The sequence below is a fragment of the Leucopleurus acutus genome, assembly GCF_964270905.1.
Source record: "Leucopleurus acutus genome assembly, chromosome: 2".
NCBI lineage: Eukaryota > Metazoa > Chordata > Mammalia > Artiodactyla > Delphinidae > Leucopleurus > Leucopleurus acutus.
This window is the reverse complement of record NC_139143.1, coordinates 75,135,539-75,155,125: the sequence shown is the minus strand read 5'-3', so window position 1 is coordinate 75,155,125 and position 19,587 is coordinate 75,135,539. Positions and strand designations below refer to the sequence as shown.

At 37.6% G+C, this 19,587-nt stretch overlaps 1 protein-coding gene across 6 annotated transcripts in view; it reads left to right on the top strand.

The window, feature by feature from the left end:
• Positions 1–18,575, top strand: part of UAP1 (UDP-N-acetylglucosamine pyrophosphorylase 1) — a 37,155-nt gene extending 18,580 nt beyond the window's left edge. For 2 of the 6 annotated variants that reach the window (XM_082834403.1, XM_082834404.1), the window contains 8 exons: positions 1,220–1,392; positions 6,119–6,312; positions 11,418–11,558; positions 12,348–12,536; positions 13,094–13,153; positions 13,657–13,707; positions 17,170–17,236; positions 18,009–18,574. In XM_082834403.1, the coding sequence (XP_082690529.1) occupies positions 1,220–1,392; positions 6,119–6,312; positions 11,418–11,558; positions 12,348–12,536; positions 13,094–13,153; positions 13,657–13,707; positions 17,170–17,236; positions 18,009–18,101 (968 nt within the window). In that variant the 3' untranslated portion in view covers positions 18,102–18,574. Of the gene's footprint in view, positions 1–1,219; positions 1,393–6,118; positions 6,313–11,417; positions 11,559–12,347; positions 12,537–13,093; positions 13,154–13,656; positions 13,708–17,169; positions 17,237–18,008 lie in introns of all 6 variants that reach the window. The other 4 variants (XM_082834406.1, XM_082834405.1, XM_082834408.1 and 1 more) reach the window with 4 other exon arrangements.
• Positions 18,576–19,587: the final 1,012 nt, after the last annotated feature.

Genomic DNA, 19,587 nt, shown 5'->3' with positions numbered 1-19,587 from the left:
TTAAAAAAAATGGAAATGCCCATGGGTGAAATGGATATGCTTTTATACTTCTGTGGATGTCTGCTCTTGAGAGCAATTTGAGCAGCATTCAGAGTATTTATTCTCTTTACCCAGTATTTTATATACAGTATTGTTCATGGCTACATTGTTTATTGTAGTGAAAAATTGGAAACCATCTGCTGCTTAAAAAATAAGAGGCTAGATTATAGTTTACCTGTAGCGTTAATTCTTAAACAGTATTGAAATAATTGTGTGGAGATATTAATTGACAAAGCGAAATAGTTTCAGTAGGTTAAGTAAGAGAATGGGAAGTACAGAGCTACATGCACAGTTGTAGTTTGCTAATGGCATCCCTAGGATTGGGCAGTGTGTTGCCTGTGTAGCCACATATAGTGACCATAAGTATGATCCCACTATAATATAAAGTAAATGTGTCAACAGATTCGCATCTCTGTGAAGCTCTTCTTGAAGGAAAGGCTGAAAGGAAATAAAAACAGTATTTACAGTGGTGCGTTGCAGGTGTAGGCTTTTATTTCATCTCAACTCTTTTCTCCCCCCCACTCAATTCTTTTTAATTAATGGAAGAGTTTACTATTTTTAGCTTTGTTTTGTGAAGTTGTCTAATTTTTTGTCATTTAAGCTGTAGCTGAGGTTGTTGATGGAAGAAGTACATTAAAGCAGCACTAAAAATAGATGGGGAAAGAAGAGGCTTTTGCATATATTTAGTTTAAATCACCATAGACCTTCATATTAATCTGGTTTCTTAACACATCATTTGGTATCAATGCTCATGTATTTTTATTTTTGAGATGGATGAAATTGTCAGTGTTGGGGCTATAAATACAGAGCTAACTTGAATCATACAAATAAAACTTGAAATGTTATAAAAAAAATATTGCCTGTTAAAGAATTTTATGTTTCACAATATATTATAGGCCAAATTGTTAAAAGGGCTGAGTTAAAAAGAAAAGTATGTTCTTTGGAGTTGCCTAGCCCCACATTAATAATGTGATTATACTTACGCAAAATTACCTTCAAAATCACGTAGTATAACTTTTTGACACCTGAATCCTTCCTTATGGACATTCAGTTTTCTTGGCCCTGTAATGTAAAACTGGTTTTCAGAGCTCTTCATCCCAGTTGAGAAACATTAAACAATCTTTGGGTTACCGTCACACTGAGTTCTGGTGTGCTACTAACAGGCTGTTGTGTTTCCCAGATGGGAATGGTGGTCTTTATCGGGCTCTTGCAGCCCAGAACATTGTGGAGGATATGGAGCAAAGAGGCATTTGGAGCATTCATGTCTATTGTGTTGACAACATATTAGTAAAAGTGGCAGACCCACGGTTCATTGGATTTTGCATTCAGAAAGGAGCAGACTGTGGAGCAAAGGTAATGCCTTTCTTAACTATAATGAGGCTTTAAGTGGTCTTTCTCTTGTCAGTATATACATTCCAGGAGTCAAACTAGATTTATCAGGGTGATTTGGATATTTTAGAACCATTCATCTTCTAAAGTAACTAAACTGTCCCGCACCCACTTTTTTTCTTAAATTGGCAACATTTGATTCTAGACGTAATGATGTATGCTTAGTCCATCACAAGTAAGAGTTTAAAATATACGAGGATGATTTGTAAGTACCTGGGAAAGTGACTGGTCACCACTAGGCCTGGGATGGGCTTATTAATAGCAAGTTGTTGGATTCATTAATATCAAGTTGTATTTGATCAGATTAACCCAGTTTCTTCCTATGACAAAGTTACTGGAGTAGTAGGTAAAGGAAATATGGTAGAAATAGCAGATGTAGACTGCAGTAAGGCATTTGACAGGGTAACTCATGATAGTCTTGTGAATGAGATGGAAATATGCAGATAGGGGATAAGGACAATTAACGAAATTAAATAACTGCATGAATGACCACAAACATACTGATATTGAGACAGAGGGAGGTTTGTAATGCCATATAATACAGCTGTCCTTGGCATAGTTCTTTTTAGCATTTTTTTTTGGTTGCATAGATGATAATATAAGAGACTTGCCTTTATGACATGAAAGACCTTAATAACACTTTGAAAGATTTGAAAATATTAATGTAAATATTACTTTCCTGGAAATCCGTAAAGGTATCAGTTCTCACAGAATTAAAGTATAACACAATCCTGATCAAAGTCCTAGTGAGACTATCTTGGGGACATTTGACAAAATGATTGTAAAGTTTAGAATAAATAAATAAAGTTTAGATTGTAAAGATGACCAGGAAAATGTTGAAAAAAATGATGATAAGGAAGGAAGAGGGTTGAAGACAATCTATCAGATATTAAAATGGGTTGTAAATAAAATAACTAGGAGTGCAGTACTGAAACCAGAATAGAATGACAGGTTAATGGAACAGATCAGTCAGAAACAAACTCACGTAAAGATGGCATTTCAACTCATCAGGGGGGGAAATGAATGGGATAACTGGATAAAAATAAAGTAAGATGTCTCCCTCAGAGCTCATACCAAAATCAATTTCAAAGGCATTACCAAGTAAAAAAACCATAAAGATGATAGAAGAACGTTTAGAATAATTTTATTTATTTTTATTTTTTTACTTGAGTTTAGTTGATTTACAGTGTTGTGTTAGAATAATTTTATAATCAACATGAAGGGAAGACCTATTTCCCAGAAGCAAAAACCGTATAGGCTTCTGACAAAAACAAATTAAACTACATATAAATTTTAAATATATGAATTTAAAAAGAAGAGCTGCCATAAGAGACATATCATATCCTTGGTTGGAAATTTTCTATTATAAAGATGTAATTTCTCTCCAAATTAATCTACAAATCTAATGCAAAGTCACAGAAGCTGAAGTCTTAAATTTACTAGTACAAGTTTTGAGAGAATAAGCTGGTAGACCTAAGAAGACGACTCCTGACTCTGAAAGTAAAGGGTTGGTTTAGTTCATTGATTGAAGACCTCTATCCATTTCAGTACTCTATGAGTATCTGTGCTGTATTGTAAATGGCTACTAAACTGTAATAGAAATAGTGCATTGGATTTTAATTACGTAGCTACTAAGCTTTAAAAAACAAAACAAAACTGTATTTCTGACTTTGTTCCACTTGGTGTCACTCTTCTTTCTAAAATGGAAACTTAAAATTTTACTGCTCTGAGCTTCAGAATCAATTTAAATTCTAAATGATTAGAGAACGTTGAACCTGGGAGGGACCTCAGAGATCATCTATCTGGTCAACCCCTTTGATCTCAGAAATGGACACTCTGAGTTCCAGTACTAAATAAGTTCCAGGCTCAAGGTCCTTCATCACATTAGCGGAGGCAGGATTAGAACTGTTTCCCAACTCTTAGTTTTAGTATTATATCACATTTATAAAGCCAAATTCTTTAGATTAATTATGTTTTTGCTGGCAGCTCAAAAAACGTTGAATTGGTGTGCCAACTTTTATGAGTATATTAATCATACAGGGATGTAAATATAACCATTCTCTCTTCTCCATTTCCCCTGGGTCCTCTAGGACAAATCCTGTCTCAGTCTTCCTGCTTAGTTCTGTGTCTGGCATATAATGTAATAGTCACTCAATGAATGCATAAATACATACTCAGATGGAACCGAAATATTACAAGACTGGTATATGTTAAAAACTTTTAGAAATAGTAGAAACCATTTATGTAATCTGTCCTCCCACGCTTTTAATTAAAAAAAATCAAGATGTTAAAGTATATTTTTAAAAACACCTAAATTAGGGAGTGATTCATAGTGTGTAGTAGAATTCTATGCAGGGAATTCTTTTTTAATTCTTTAATAGGCTCCTGTCTTGGTGAATTAAGTATTTTTCATGGAGTGAGAGTCTTGAGAAAAGACTTAGTGGAGTGGTTTACAAAAGTTCATAGCTGAGAGAGTAGGAATGATTGTTAATTAAAGATAATTTTAGGGCTTCCCTGGTGGCACAGAGGTTAAGAATCCACCTGCTGGTGCAGGGGACATGGGTTTGATCCCTGGTCCGGGAAGATCCCACATGCCGCGGAGCAACTAAGCCTGTGTGCCACAACTACTGAGCCTGCGCTCTAGAGCCTGCAAGCCACAAATACTGAAGCCCGCGTGCCACAACTACTGAAGCTTGCGTGCCTAGAGCCTGTGCTCTGCAGCAAGAGAAGCCACCGCAATGAGAAGCCCACATACCGCAACAAAGAGTAGCCCCCGCTCACCGCAACTAGAGAAAGCCCACATGCAGCAATGAAGACCCAGTGTAGCCAAAAATAAATAAATAAATACATAAATTAAATTTAAAAAAGAAAGAAAAAATTCCTTTAAAAAATGTTTAAAAAAAGAAAAGATAATTTTGTAAAGCAGTTGCAGTAACTTTGAGGTTGAAGTGTTACTTTGAACTCAGCTTTTCAGGATTTAACTTGTAGGAAATCAAGAGACCTCTTAATTTTATGCTGTAAATCTTTTCTGTAGAATATAAACTGACTTCCAACTTCATGTACTTTACAAATGCTTTCTTTTGTAATCTGGACTTTTATAGTATTTGGAGGTTCATAGTTGTTATAAAAGTAAACCTTTTACTGGCAGATTAACACTTGGGAAGTAAAGTGTAAGTATGCTTATTTTCCATGGCTGGTTAGGAGTAGGGTTGTATAGAAGTGATTGGAAAACAAACCTCGTGTGTGTGTGTGTGTGTGTGTGTGTGTGTGTGTGTGTGTGTGTGTGTTTTAATGTGAATGGGAGGAATCTATTCCAGATTCCCTGTCTACTGAGATACCTACTGTAGAGAATGTGAAGTGATAGACTAGAATTGCAAATAGGTCCATGATTGGTTTAAATAATTTTGCTGTATGTTTCCCTCCAGTTTAATCCACTTCTGTGATAGAAGGTTTCTTTTCATTGAATACTGTACTCCTTTCAGGGCAGCAAACAGTGAAACTACACAGCAGGCCTACGTATCCAGTAGCCCAGCCTCACTGAGCTACACTCAGTGCCTATATCTCTAATTGCTGTGTAAACTAAGTGCTCAATAGTGGCTTTAGTTGTCTGGAAGGGACTGCTACTGGCTGTATTTATTTTAAGAGATCAGTTGCTGAAGAAAATCTTTAATTTTATTGATATAATTTCATGTATGGTTTGGATAGACTTTTCAAAGTGGGGACAGATTTTTCAAAATACTCTGGAATATGCTGAATTGTTAATTGAACAGGGCAAAAATAATATCTTCATATATTTTAATTGTTTGATTCTTCTGCTGGATATTCATCTCATCTGAGGCTTGAGTTTTCTATTAGTGCATTGCATACAGTTGTTTCATAATTTTATTCTAAACATTTAATTTAGGTCAGTGATATATGCTTAGGGTAGTGGGGTATCAGAATCACCTGTGAGGATTTTTAAAATTACATACTCTTATGTTTTCCCTCTGATTTTGACCAAATACTTTTCTCTCAGCTCCCTGATCAGCCTAGAGTCTTTGCTAGATTATCAAATCACTGGTTTTCAGACTCTTTAAAAAAGCATAGAACCTCTTACTTCAAACAAAACCTAGCCTGCAAAACATAAATATGAGTGGGCTTTTCTGATTGAAGTTGGAGTGGAACCCTGTGACCTGCCTGCTCTAACCCTCCTACCTCCTAGCCAAGTCCCTGAAACATAAGGAATTTGCTGTATTCATGAATGAAAATGAAAGAAACACCATTTTCAAGTGAAATATTGATTTGTGCAAAATGAGAGGCAAAATGCCTTACTTCTCTTGTTTTGTGAATCTCAGAGAGATTTTGTTTCATTTATTCTCAAAGTAGTTGAGTGTGGTTAAGGATAAATTCAGTAATAAAAACATATTCGGGGGGACGTAGACTCCTCATTTAGTTATTCCCAGTCCAGTGTGATTTCTTCTGGGCCCTATGTGTATGATGGAATTTCTACTGTACAGTTTAGTTAGATGATAAATGGGAGGGAGATAATTTACCTCTTCTCAGATAGATGATTATCTAAAGATTCCTCTTGACTTAATACCTTAAAGATAAAGTAAGTAAAATTGTAAATGTGGTCTTGGAAAATGACAGATCTCCAATGCAGCGCCTGATTAAATTTCTTTCTCTACTGTTGTCTTCCTTTGGTGGGCAGGTGGTAGAGAAAACGAACCCTACAGAACCAGTTGGAGTGGTTTGCCAAGTGGATGGAGTATACCAGGTGGTGGAATATAGTGAGATTTCTCTGTCTACGGCTCAAAAACGAAGCTCAGATGGACGACTGCTGTTCAATGCGGGGAACATTGCCAACCATTTCTTCACTGTACCGTTTCTGAGAGATGTTGTCAAGTATGGGCAAGATGGGGGCTTTTGAAAAATTTTATTTATTGTTAATCCGAAGCTAAGTCACTTGAGAAGTAGGAAGAAACTTCAAGTCCATATCGTACATGATTCATCTTCCTTTCTGATGAGCATCTTTATCAAATGGAAGTTTACCTGACATTGTAGTTGTTTTCACTACGATATATCATCGAGTGCAAATTTGTAGTAGTCCATTCTCCTCAGTGCATTAACTGGAGTCCAAAGCAGTTCTCCCTCTTCTTCTCTTACTTCCCTCCCTCCAACTGTGCTAGGTTCTGGAGAAGCAAAGAATAAGAAAGGGAATACCCTCTCTCTACCACAACTGGAAACCTTAAAAAATGCAGATGTCTACCCTACATCTACTGAACCAGAATTTCTGGAGGTCGATGCAGACATCTGTTTTTTGTTTGTTTGTTTGTTTGTTTTTGCGGTACGCGGGCCTCTCACTGTTGTGGCCTCTCCCATTGCGGAGCACAGGCTCCGGATGAGCAGGCTCAGCGGCCATGGCTCACGGGCCCAGCCGCTCCGCGGCATGTGGGATCCTCCCGGACCGGGACACAAACCCGCGTCCCCTGCATTGGCAGGCAGACTGTCAACCACTGCGCCACCAGGGAAGCCCACACCAGATTTTTAAATGAAGGACATTCTCAATATCTGATTCTTCACTTGATTGCTTTTTAGACATTTAAGATGACTACTTCTTAAAGAGTTACTCAGCTTTACTCTTTTTTTTTTTTTAACATCTTTACTGGAGTATAATTGCTTTACACTGTTGTGTTAGTTTCTGCTGTATAACAAAGTAAATCAGCTACGTGCATATGTATATCCCCATTTCCCCTCCCTCTTGTGTCTCCCTCCACCCTCCTTATCCCACCCCTCTAGGTGGTCACAAAGCACCGAGCTGATTTGCCTGTGCTATGCAGCTGCTTCCCACTAGCTATCTATTTTACATTTGGTAGTGTATATATGTCCATGCCACTCTCTCACTTCGTCCCAGCTTACCCTTCACCCTCCCCGTGTCCTCAAGTCCATTCCGTATGTCTCTGTCTTTATTCCTGTCCTGCCCTTCGGTTCATCAGAACCTTTTTTTTAGAATCCATATATATGTGTTAGCATATGATATTTGTTTTTCTCTTTCTGACTCAATTCGCTCTGTATGACAGACTCTAGCTCCATCCACCTCACTACAAATAATTCAATTTTGTTTCTTCTTATGGCTGAGTAACATTCCATTGTATATATGTGCCACATCTTCTTTATCCATTCATCTGTTGAAGGACACTTAGGTTGCTTCCATATCCTGGCTATTGTAAATAGTGCTGCAATGAACATTGTGGTACAAGACTCTTTTTGAATTATGGTTTTCTTAGGGTATATGGCCGGTAGTGGGATTGCTGGGTCATATGGTAGTTCTATTTTTAGTTTTTTAAGGAACCTCCATACTGTTCTCCATAATGGCTGTATCAATTTACATTCCACCAACAATGCAAGAGGGTTCCCTTTTCCCCACACCCTGTCCAGCATTTATTGTTTGTAGATTTTTTGATGATGGCCATTCTGACCTGTGTGAGGTGATACCTCATTGTAGTTTTGATTTGCATTTATCTAATGATTAGTGATGTTGAGTATTTTTTCATGTGTTTGTTGGCAATCTGTTTATCTGTTTTGGAGAAATGTCTGTTTAGGTCTACTGCCCATTTTTGGATTGGGTTGTTTGGTTTTCTGATATTGAGCTGCATGAGCTGCTTGTATATTTTGGAGATTAATCCTTTGTCAGTTGCTTCATTTGCAAATATTTTCTCCCATTCTGAGGGTTGTCTTTTCATCTTGTTTGTAGTTTCCTTTGCTTTTAAGTTTCATTAGATCCCATTTGTTTGTTTTTATTTCCATTTCTCTAGGAGGTGGGTCAAAAAGGATCTTGCTGTGACTTATGTCATAGAGTGTTCTGCCTATGTTTTTCTGTAAGAGTTTTATAGTATCTGGCCTTACATTTAGGTCTTTAATCCATTTGGAGTTTATTTTTGTGTAAGGAAGTGTTCTAATTTCATTCTTTTAAATGTAGCTTTCCCAGCACCACTTATTGAAGAGGCTGTCTTTTCTCCATTGTATTCTCTTGCCTCCTTTATCAAAGATAAGGTGACCATAGGTGTGTGGGTCTATCTCTGGGCTTTCTATACTGTTCCACTGATCTATATTTCTATTTTTGTGCCAGTACCATACTGTCTTGATTACTGTAGCTTTGTAGTATAGTCTGAAGTCCAGGAGGCTGATTCCTCCAGCTCTGTTTTTCTTTCTCAAGATTGCTTTGGCTATTCGGGGTCTTTTGTGTTTCCATACAAATTGTGAAATTTTTTGTTCTAGTTCTGTGAAAAATGCAGTTGGTAGTTTGATAGGGATTGCATTGAATCTGTAGATTGCTTTGGGTATTATAGTCATTTTCACAGGCTCATTCTTCCAATCCAAGAACTTGGTATATCTCTCCATCTGTTTGTATCATCTTTAATTTCTTTCATCAGTGTCTTATAGTTTTCTGCATACAGGTCTTTTGTCTCCTTAGGTAGGTTTATTCCTAGGTATTTTATTCTTTTTTTTGCAGTGGTGAATGGGAGTGTTTCCTTAATTTTTCATCATTAGTGTATAGGAATGCAAGAGATTTCTGTGCATTAATTTTGTATCCTGCTACTCTACCATATTCATTGATTAGCTCTAGTAGTTTTTTGGTAGCATCTTTAGGATTCTCTACGTATAGTATCATGTCATCTGCAAACAGTGACAGTTTTACTTCTTCTTTTCTGATTTGGATTCGTTTTACTTCTTTTTCTTCTCTGATTGCTGTGGCTAAAACTTCCAATACTATGTTGAATAATAGTGATGAGAGTGGGCAACCTTGTCTTGTTCTTGATCTTAGAGGAAATGGTTTCAGTTCTTCACCATTGAGAACAATGTTGGCTGTGGGTTTATCATATGTGGCCTTTATTATGTTGAGGTAGGTTACCTCTGTGCCTACTTTCTGGAAAGTTTTTATCATAAATGGGTGTTGAATTTTGGCCAAAGTTTTTTCTGCATATATTGAGATTATCATATGGTTTTTGTTCTTCAGTTTGTTAATATTGTGTATCACATTGATTGATTTGTGTATATTGAAGAATCCTTGCATTCCTGGGATAAACCCCACTTGATCATGGTGTATGATCCTTTTAATGTGCTGTTGGATTCTGTTTGCTGGTATTTTGTTGAGGATTTTTGCATCTATGTTCATCAGTGATATTGGCCTGTAGTTTTCCTTTTTTGTGATATCTGTTTCTGGTTTGGGTATCAGGGTGATGGTGGCCTCATAGAATGAGTTTGGGAGTATTCCTCCCTCCGCTGTATTCTGGAAGAGTTTGAGAAGGGTAGGTGTTAGCTCTTCTCTAAATGTTTGGTAGAATTCACCTGTGAAGCCATCTCGTCCTGGGCTTTTGTTAATTGGAAGACTTAATCACAGTTTTAATTTCAGTGCTTGTGATTGATCTGTTTATATTTTCTATTTCTTCCTGGTTCAGTCTCAGAAGGTTGTGCTTTACTTAGGATTTGTCCATTTCTTCCAGGTTGTCTATTTTATAGGCATATAATTGCTTGTATTAATCTCTCATGATCCTTTGTGTTTCTTCAGTGTCAGTTGTTATTTTTCTTTTTCATTTCTAATTCTGTTGATTTTAGTTTTCTCCCTTTTTTCTTGATGAGTCTGGCTAATCAATTTTGTTTATCTTCTCAAAGGACCATTTTTTAGTTTTATTGATCTTTGCTGTTGTTTTCTTCATTTCTTTTTCATTTTTTTCTGGTCTGATCTTTATGATTTCTTTCCTTCTGTTAACTTAGGGTTTTTTTGTTCTTCTTCTTCTATTGCTTTAGGTATAGGGTTAGGTTGTTTATTTGAGATTTTTCTTGTTTCTTGAGGTAGGACTGTATTGCTATAAACTTCCCTCTTAGGACTGCTTTTGCTGTATCCCATAGGTTTTGGGTTGTTATCTTTTCATTGTCATTTGTTTCTAGGTATTTTTTGATTTTGTCTTTGATGTCTTCAGTGATCTCTTGGTTATTTAGTAGCCTATTGTTTAGCTTTCATGTGTTTGTACTTTTTTACAGTTTTTTTCCTGTAATTGATATCTAGTCTCAGAGCATTGTTGTTGGAAAAGATTCTTGATATGATTTCAGTTTTCTTAAATTTACCAAGGCTTGATTTGTGACCAAGATATGGTCTATCCTGGAGAATGTTCCATGAGCACTTGAGAAGAAGGTGTATTCTGTTGTTTTTGGATGGAATGTCGTATAAATATCAGTCATGTCCATCTTGTTCAGTGTGTCATTTAAAGCTTGTGTTTCCTTATTTATTTTTCATTTTGGATGATCTGTCCGTTGGTGAAAGTGTGGTGTTAAAGTCCACTACTATTATTGTGTTGCAGTCGATTTCCCCTTTTATGGCTGTTAGCATTTGCCTTATGTACTGAGGTGCTCCTATGTTGGGTGCATAAATATTTACCGTTGTTATATCTTCTTCTTGGATTGATCCCTTGATCATTATGTAGTGTCCTTCTTTGTCTCCTGTAATAGTCTTTAAAGTCTGTTTTGTCTGATATGCGAATTGCTACTCCAGCTTTCTTTTGATTTCCATTTTCAGGTTTACTTTAGAATTTCAACTCCAGTCCCCAAATATTTCCCATTCCACTATGCTTTTTGTAGCTGTGTTATTAATTCATCCAAAGTAATTATAAATACTCATCTTTCCATCTAACACTTGATGGTATCTCAGTTGGGAAAGTTGGGGCGAAGAGTGGAACATTTTATAAAAGACATGGAAATCATGGGAGAGATGTTGGTGTGAGCTGTGTGTGTATTTTTTTATTTTGGAGGTCATGATTTGATTTTTAATTTAAGGAAATGAATAGGGAAATCTATTCATTTAATATTTAAACATGAACTGAAATTTAACAAATGCTTTTCCCTTTGAAATCTTAGTACTCATTGTTGGTGCGTTTGCTCCTGAGTATGATTATCAGATTCTCTGGCATTTTAAATTTGGAAAGTGATTTTTTTTTTTTTCTTTTCCTACTTAGTATTTATGAACCTCAGTTGCAGCACCATGTGGCTCAAAAGAAGATTCCATATGTGGATTCCCAGGGGCAGTTAATTAAGCCAGACAAACCAAATGGAATAAAGATGGAAAAATTTGTCTTTGACATCTTCCAGTTTGCAAAGTATGTTTCGAATAGCATCAGTAAGATTAAGTAGGTCTTGAAACGTTGCCCTTTACTCTTCTAGGCAGAGCACTCTTTTCAGAAAACAGTTGACAGCATATATGTCAGTTATGGCATTTTGATTGTGAGTGTGTAGTTTTGACTCGTTATCATCCTCTAGTGTGAAACCACCAATCCAAGAATATGGTTTGAGTTGCCGTGAGTACTTTTTTAAGAATTTCAATTAGTTTATTATCTGACTCTCCTGCAAAATTGTTAAAGTCACTTATTTTGGCTGAGAGACCGAAAAGGTTGAGATAGAGAATTGGCCCATTTTGTGTTTAGGATGTCTTATTGATCTGAGTAAATGTTTCAGTGAACATGTTTTTATCTTATATAGCTCTCTGTTAAAGATCACATTGATGTTGAGATTTGTGTCTCAGAATTTGACCAATATGAAAATGCGGAAGAGTAATCTTCCTATATACGTTTCTAAATCATCCTTTTTGCCTGTTTTTTTTGTTCCAGAATAGGTACTAATATGATCTTTTTGTATTAAGATTTCTAATCTGACTTAAGATGAAGTATTTTATTGTTGGGGTTGGAAATAATTTTTCATTTTGCAGAGAGAAGGGAATTCCAACTTTATTTCATCCAGGAATGAACATTATTTCTTTCAGCATTCGTTTGAAATTGGATTAAGAGAGATTGTAATTGAAGACCAAAGGCTTAGCTATATAGAGAGGAGTCAGAAGCTGTGTGCACAGTTTTATTTCATAATAAAGCAGTGTTTGTATGGTTCTACTCTAGGAAGTTTGTGGTGTATGAAGTATTACGGGAAGATGAGTTTTCCCCACTGAAGAATGCAGACAGTCAAAACGGGAAGGACAACCCCACTACTGCAAGGCATGCTTTGATGTCCCTCCATCATTGCTGGGTCCTCAATGCCGGGGGCCACTTCATAGATGAAAATGGCTCTCGCCTCCCAGCAATTCCGCGGTAGGTTGATGCCTTCTCTCTTTTGTGTGTATGCTTCCTGGGCTTCTCCTCTTGGACTTCTTTTTCCTCTATCTCTGATGTATTCCTAGAACTTAAAAAAAAGCAAAGTAGTGATGTGGGCAGATCCTGATGTGAAGTAATGAAGGCTTGGCCTGTTACAATGAGAACAATAGCTTTACTTCCCCTTAAAGAGGAATCTTCTAAAACTCTTGGTTTTTTGGATGCCTCTCTACTGTGTCAGTGAACTGACTCCTACTGAATGATGGTCAGAAGGTAATTCTTCTGGTGTGCCCCATGGTTAAAGTCCATCAGAGGCCACTATGCCACAGCGCAAGAGGATTGATTTTTGCTGCCCATATATCTGTGGCCTCACTTAAGTGCTCTCTACGAGCCCCTGCCCTCCAACCCTCAAAAGACCTGCCACCCACAGGCTGCCTGTGAGACATAGGCGCACTTCAGTTCTCACCATGACACTTTCAGATTGCTGAGGGAGGTGCCAGGAAGGGATGTGCACGCTACTTACATTCACTGATACTCAAACTTTGGAAACGTTTTAGGATTTTAGAATTAAAAAAAAAAAAAAGAAGATCCTTGGAGCTATTCAAATGTGAGATAAAGTAAGTTACGTCTTATGTTTTTTGATAAAACCTCTTTTGGCACCTAGAATTCCCCCTTTCTAAATCATTCGATGTTTCTATACTTTTGTAAAAAACATTCTGCCGTATAATTTATATTCTTAAGGGATAAAAAGATTGTTTGTATGCACAAAAGTGCTAGAATGCCTTGGTAAAGGTTAGAACATTGGGCATTGGAACTTACTGGTCCATAACTGTGTTTTTACAAGAAGGAGCAGTAGTAGACTGTCTCGCAGTCCAAGGCTACTTTCAGGCTCTGTCTTGTCAACAGGCTTGCTCTGTGCCATGTCATATTGTCCTCATGCTTCATCTTTGACCATTGAGTTTTTTGTTTTTCGTTTTTTTTACCCCCTCAGGTCTCCTTTGCCAAGTTTATAGTTTACCATAAATACATGCCTTTCAGTCAAGTCTATTTTGCAGTTCCACTTCATTTTTATTGTTTGGTATGTTTCCTTTCCCATTAATGCTTATTTGTTCCTACATAGCAGTGCTACAAATGGAAAGTCAGAGACCATCACAGCTGATGTCAATCACAAGTAAATATACCAGCCTGCCTGCAGTGCATGGTGATGGGGCTGTGCTTCCCTCCGTACTAACTGGCATTGTAGTTTAGTGCTCTCTGCCTTTTGGTGGTCTGTGGGGGGGGGGGGGTGGATGATTGAAGCTTTGGTGGGGGTACTGCTTATTTGGTGGCAGGTATCTCGCTGGATGACACTAACTCAGAATCTCAGTGCATGCTGGAAATGGGGAGCATGCTTTTCTAAAGAATTTGACCATAGGTATTTGAGCCTGTAGTGACAAGTTAACAAGTAAAAGCTAAAATCTAGAGCAGGTTACAGGCCAGGGAGAACAAATTTGGATCCCAGCCTACCCCTTTTAGCATAAGCTAGATAAAAATAACATTCTGCAGATGTGTCTTATCAAATTGGATATATGCTGTCAGTATAAAGGCTAACTGCTCCTGACATAGTTGATGGCTCTTAACGTGGAGAAAACTGTTCTTTTGATTTATTCTCATAGTAATAGCTCCATTTTTCGTCTCTCTGTGTTAATTTTAGTCAGTTATTTCCTGCTCCTAAAGAAAGTGTCTTTTTGTCTTAATGGTTGATAATTTTTAGCTAGAAGTAGCATGTATCCTCTCTTGTTTGGGTACTGACAGAGTTTGAAAAAGCCATTATCTTTATAGCTAAAGAGTTAGCCTGGTATTCTTGTTACCCTTTAAAAGTAATAAGGTTTAGTTTGAATTTTAAGTTTTTAAGATAATTTGGGAAATGTGTACATAGCCAAGAATCTGGAGATGGGGGTTTTCTCAAAAATAGAGTGGCAGTGATGTCAGTTTCATCTGTATGTTTTTTCCTGCCTGTGCCGCTCATCTTTGCCCTGTAGAGACAAGTCCCTGTGAGTGTCATTGTTTCTGGGATGTGGCCCTGGAGACAAGGAAGTGGACTCACAGAGCTGGCTAGTTTCTTATAGCAGCCATAGCTAACTATTGCCCCTCATGCCATGGCAGCTGGGATGCAGTGCCCTTTGTCATTTTCTGTCCCATCCATCGTCTTTAATATGTGGAAGCAACCTGCTTTTACAATTAAAAAAATAAATTTTTGACCCTAAATTTCCTTCTGATTGAACCACAGCTTTTAACCTGTAAAGTGAAACAGCTTCTTAATTATAGAGCCGAAAACAACATCCAGCTATCTCAGTTAAGATACAAAAAGTTTTAAACATTATTTAGTTCTTGTTTGGGTTCTTTTATTTCACACTCCCCCCATCCCAATTTACTTCATTTTAACCATTTGTTGAATAGTTAAACTGAAATCAAAGTTTGGCCCCAAATGAGATCATGGAATTAGAAATAGGTCCTGCTGAAATTCTTAGCATTAAAGGATGCCCTTATAGAGTAGTAAAGATTACTTGAAAATGAGAGATGGAAAGAAAGTATTTTTTATAAAAGAGGGAAGAAACAGCTTGGAGGTATTCTGAAAGAATGGAAGCAAGGATGCTGAATTTTGACAAAATGACATTATTTTTATTTTTTACCTGAATACCTACTCAACAGTGTTAGCTACCAGAAGGATGCTTGACTAAAGAATTAGGGGACAGGGCTGTTGGGGGCTGATTTGCCTGTCTCCTGAGATTTTACATTTGGTGACGGGAGCTCCTCTCTTTTCTCCTCTCGGGCATCCAACTTTCTTAGTTTTTTTTGGTATCTTTGTGGTGCTAGAAGGGAAGTTATATTCAGGTCGGCTATGTGTTCCTCCGGTTCAAAAACACCTTCAGTTCCTGGCACACCAAATCCTTTAGGGGTTCAGGTGGGGCTGGGTTATATACATCTTATCAATGGAATGGGTTCTCATTTTCCCATTTGGTTTTATAGGACTCCAAGCTGCCCCAGAGGGTCTGGACCAGGTCTCTTGAGCTCTTTTGATAGAATCTGATACATACCTACATCTCTGGCTGGAGAGATATGTGCTCCATCTTTTAGTTCATCTTTTACCTGAATTAGTCTGCCATCCATCTACCCTCATAGTTCGTTTATTCATTCAGCCAGCAAGCGTTTGTAGGCCTGCACACAGACCTTCAGGTACTGTTAGTATCCCAGGTGCTGAAGTAGCTTACACAAGAGAAATAAGTCATTTCTTCCAGCCTACTGGGAGATTCAAGATGCACATACATAAAAGTTAAGTAACATCATCAGGCAGTATGTGTTAAATGTGTGGTATAAATAATAATTACCCTAGGAGGCAGTGACTTATCACATGTCTAATAAATTTATTTTTTTATAAATAACTGAATGAGAGCAATCACTATGAAATGCATTGGTCAAAGGAAGGTTGGGGCTTGAGTTATGTCTTGGAGGGTGGGTATGATTTGGATAGTTAAAGGGACCATAGCTGAGAATGACTTGGAATAATCTAAAGTGCATGCGTCTGGGCTGGTTTGAGTGGGAAGTAGCAGGACCAGTGAGTTGGAGTAGGGTATAGAGTGCCTTGAAGGCTCACTAAATGGTTCTGTTGACAGAAAGATTGGGTGTGGCTAACCTCAGAAGCCCTCTGATTTTATTGACTCCACCAAAGTTAGTGAAGTTAGTGACTTTAAGCATATTAAAAGCACTGTTTATTGACTTTTGTGTTACGTAATTTAGAAACTCAGGATCGCAGGTGGCTGTAAATGTTGGAACGTGATCTAGAGGAAGCAAGTGGTGACTTTGGCCTTGCCTTCACTTGGATGCATTCTGCCTTAGCTCTTAAAAAAGGGACCTTGGTGAAAGTAACCGAGAAGCACCTTGAAACATTGAATAAATCAGCTCAGCTAATCTAGGAGATTTGGGCTGTACCGGGAAATAATTTAACTGACCCTTTAGTCCAATGGAATTTTCTGTAATGAAGGAAATGTTCTGTATCTGTGCTATCCAGTTTGGTAGTTATTAGCCATTTATGGCTACAGAACACTTGAAGTGTGGTTATTATGACTGAGGGACTGAATTTTTAATTTTTAAAATTTTAATTAATCTAAGTTTAAATAACCATATGTGGCTTGTGGCCGCTGTCTTGGACAGTGCAGCTTTAGAATGTTGGTCAATATTAGTACGTAACATGCAAGGCTGTGGCAGGGGTTAAAATCAAATACGAAGGATTCAAAATGCCTCGCAGTGAGCCTGGAACACAGTGTGTCCTCAGTAACTAGTCCCTTGTCTATGAACTTAAAATTTGGAAATGATAAAAAATGATATGTACATTAGGGGGTAAGTGCGTCAATGTTGGCGAAGTACTTTGAAGAGCTACTGGTGATTACCCCAGATAGTGTCTTTTGGACCATGATGATTTCATGTTAACTTACTCCTCAGGGAATTAAGTGATCATGAAGGTAGGACCTGCTCTATTTGTTTAGGAGAATTTTGTTATCTGCAGGTTTCTCAGAGGGAAATTATGGTCTGTATCTTCGCTCTGGCAAGTAACATGGGAAGCAGAATCTTTACCGTGTCTGATTTTTTTTCTTAGCTTGAAGGATGCCAATGATGTACCAATACAATGTGAAATCTCTCCTCTTATCTCCTATGCTGGAGAAGTAAGTTTGCTTTTTGCTTTTTTCCCTATTCTTTTAGAAGTAGGATTGTGATATTGTTTTATGTTGAAGTAGAGTTGTCCTTAGAGAAGATGCATCATTTTCCAGTGGCCCTGCCCTGAGGAGCTCGTCCTGAGAATGAGAAACCTTCTCTTCGAGAGTTCCTGTTATGGCTTTGCATCTGTCCATTAGTTGCCATGAACAGAATGTTTAATGTTTACTTCATTTCACCTACACATTGAAATGCAATGGGCTTTTAAAAAATAAGCCTTGTTTTTTAGGTAAATCATGTCATTTTTTAGTGTGATGTAATTTTTCCTTTCAGTGGGTCTGTTTTGTTCATATGCTTAGTACTTTCACCTTTAAGACTGGGGGATGTAGGGACCCCTTTATTCTAATACGTAATATTTTTTTCTGGAGATCCTTGTCAGATTGTTCACTTCTAGCATCAGAAACAGCCACCTTGCTTAGAATGTTAACTCTACTAAGTGATGATTATAAGGAAGAATGATTATCATCTTATTAACTTTAAAACTTTTATTATAATCAGAATAACTCTCCCTCTTTTCGTTGTTTGTTTTATGCTTCCATAAATAGGTCATTAAGCCCAGTTTAAAAAGTATACTAAGCAGATTTTTTATTGACTTGTAAATTCTGTATCTCAACCCAACTTGGCATTCATGCTTTATCATTATTATATAGCCATTAAGTCCAGCATTACATGACTAGTGTCCACCAATTTTCTAACTGTGTTTCATTTCAACCCTTCTTGTAGGGACTAGAAAGTTATGTGGCAGATAAAGAATTCCACGCACCTTTAATCATTGATGAGAATGGAGTCCATGAGCTGGTGAAGAATGGTATATGAGCCAGATACCAAGTTCCACCACAATAAGAATAGCTTTTATTTTTGATAGACCGACTGTGAACCTACAGGACCTCTCCTGGAATACTCAGTTTTCAATATCCACAGGCTTTCATTTTAATTGTTGAACTCTCGTAACTACTACATATTCCCCAAGATCCAGATGACTGAACTTCAGAAAGTGTTTTTATGATTCTCAACTGATTGAAGGTCTTATTTATATTTTTCAATTGTATACTTTTTTTTCCAAGCTAAGGAAAACATTGGCCATCTAGGAAATTTCCTACAGCTTATGTGTAGTCAGGGTGTTCAACATCACTTTACTTGGAGCTGGCAGCATTTGTTTTTGAAGTTGTACATAGTAATAATATGTTGTTGTACATGTTGAAAGGTTTCTATGGTACTAAAAGTTTGTTTTATTTTATCAAAAATTAAATTTTTTTAAGAAAATGATTGGACAATAAAATGAACTTTTCTTCTTGTCTCTGGAGTGTCATTTGTACCTTGAGGGAATTATTCCATTGGGAAAATGTGAATCTTTGGAGAAACTTTGAGATAATGCAAAAAATCAAATTGATACCTCTGTGACTGCAATCTTCTAGTTTTTTTTATGAATATCTAATTTTGAACTTTATCCTCCTATCACTTTATAATAGTGGCCCTCAACCAGAGATGGTTTTGCCTTCCTCCAAGGGACGTTTGGCAATGTCTAGAGACATTTTTTTTTTTTTTTTTTTTTTTTTTTTGCGGTATGCGGGCCTCTCACTGTTGTGGCCTCTCCCGTTGTGGAGCACAGGCTCCGGACGCACAGGCTCAGTGGCCATGACTCACGGGCCCAGCCGCTCCGCGGCATGTGGGATCTTCCCGGACCGGGGCACGAACCCGCGTCCCCTGCATCGGCAGGCGGACTCTCAACCACTGCGCCACCAGGGAAGCCCTAGAGACATTTTTTGTTATCATAACTGAGAGGGTGGGATAGTAGTACTGGCATCTAATGAATAGAGACCAGGAATATTGCTACCCATCCTGCAATGCACAGGACAACCACCTATAAACAAGAATTATCTGACCCATACTGTAAAGGTTGAAAAACCTTGTATATCATTGGCTATCCTCTTTTGCCCAAATATTTGGTGGCACTTGGGATTTCAAAAGAATATAATTCCTGCATTTCCCCAGGTGAGTTAATCACTACTATTCCAGTTTTGTTCTGTTGTTTTCAGCTAGAGGATTAAAAAGACAAAGGTGGTTTTTGGACTTCCCTGGTGGTCTGGTGGCTAAGACTCCACGCTCCCAGTGCAGCGGGCCTGGGTTCAATCCCTGATCAGGAAACTAGATCCCACACGCGTGCTGCAAATAAGTGTACTTATGCCGCAACTAAAAGAGCCCACATGCCACAACTAAAGATCCGTATGCTGCAGCTAAGACCCAGTGCAGCCAAACAAATAAATATTTTTTTTAAAAAGATGCCATATTTAAAAAAAAAAGG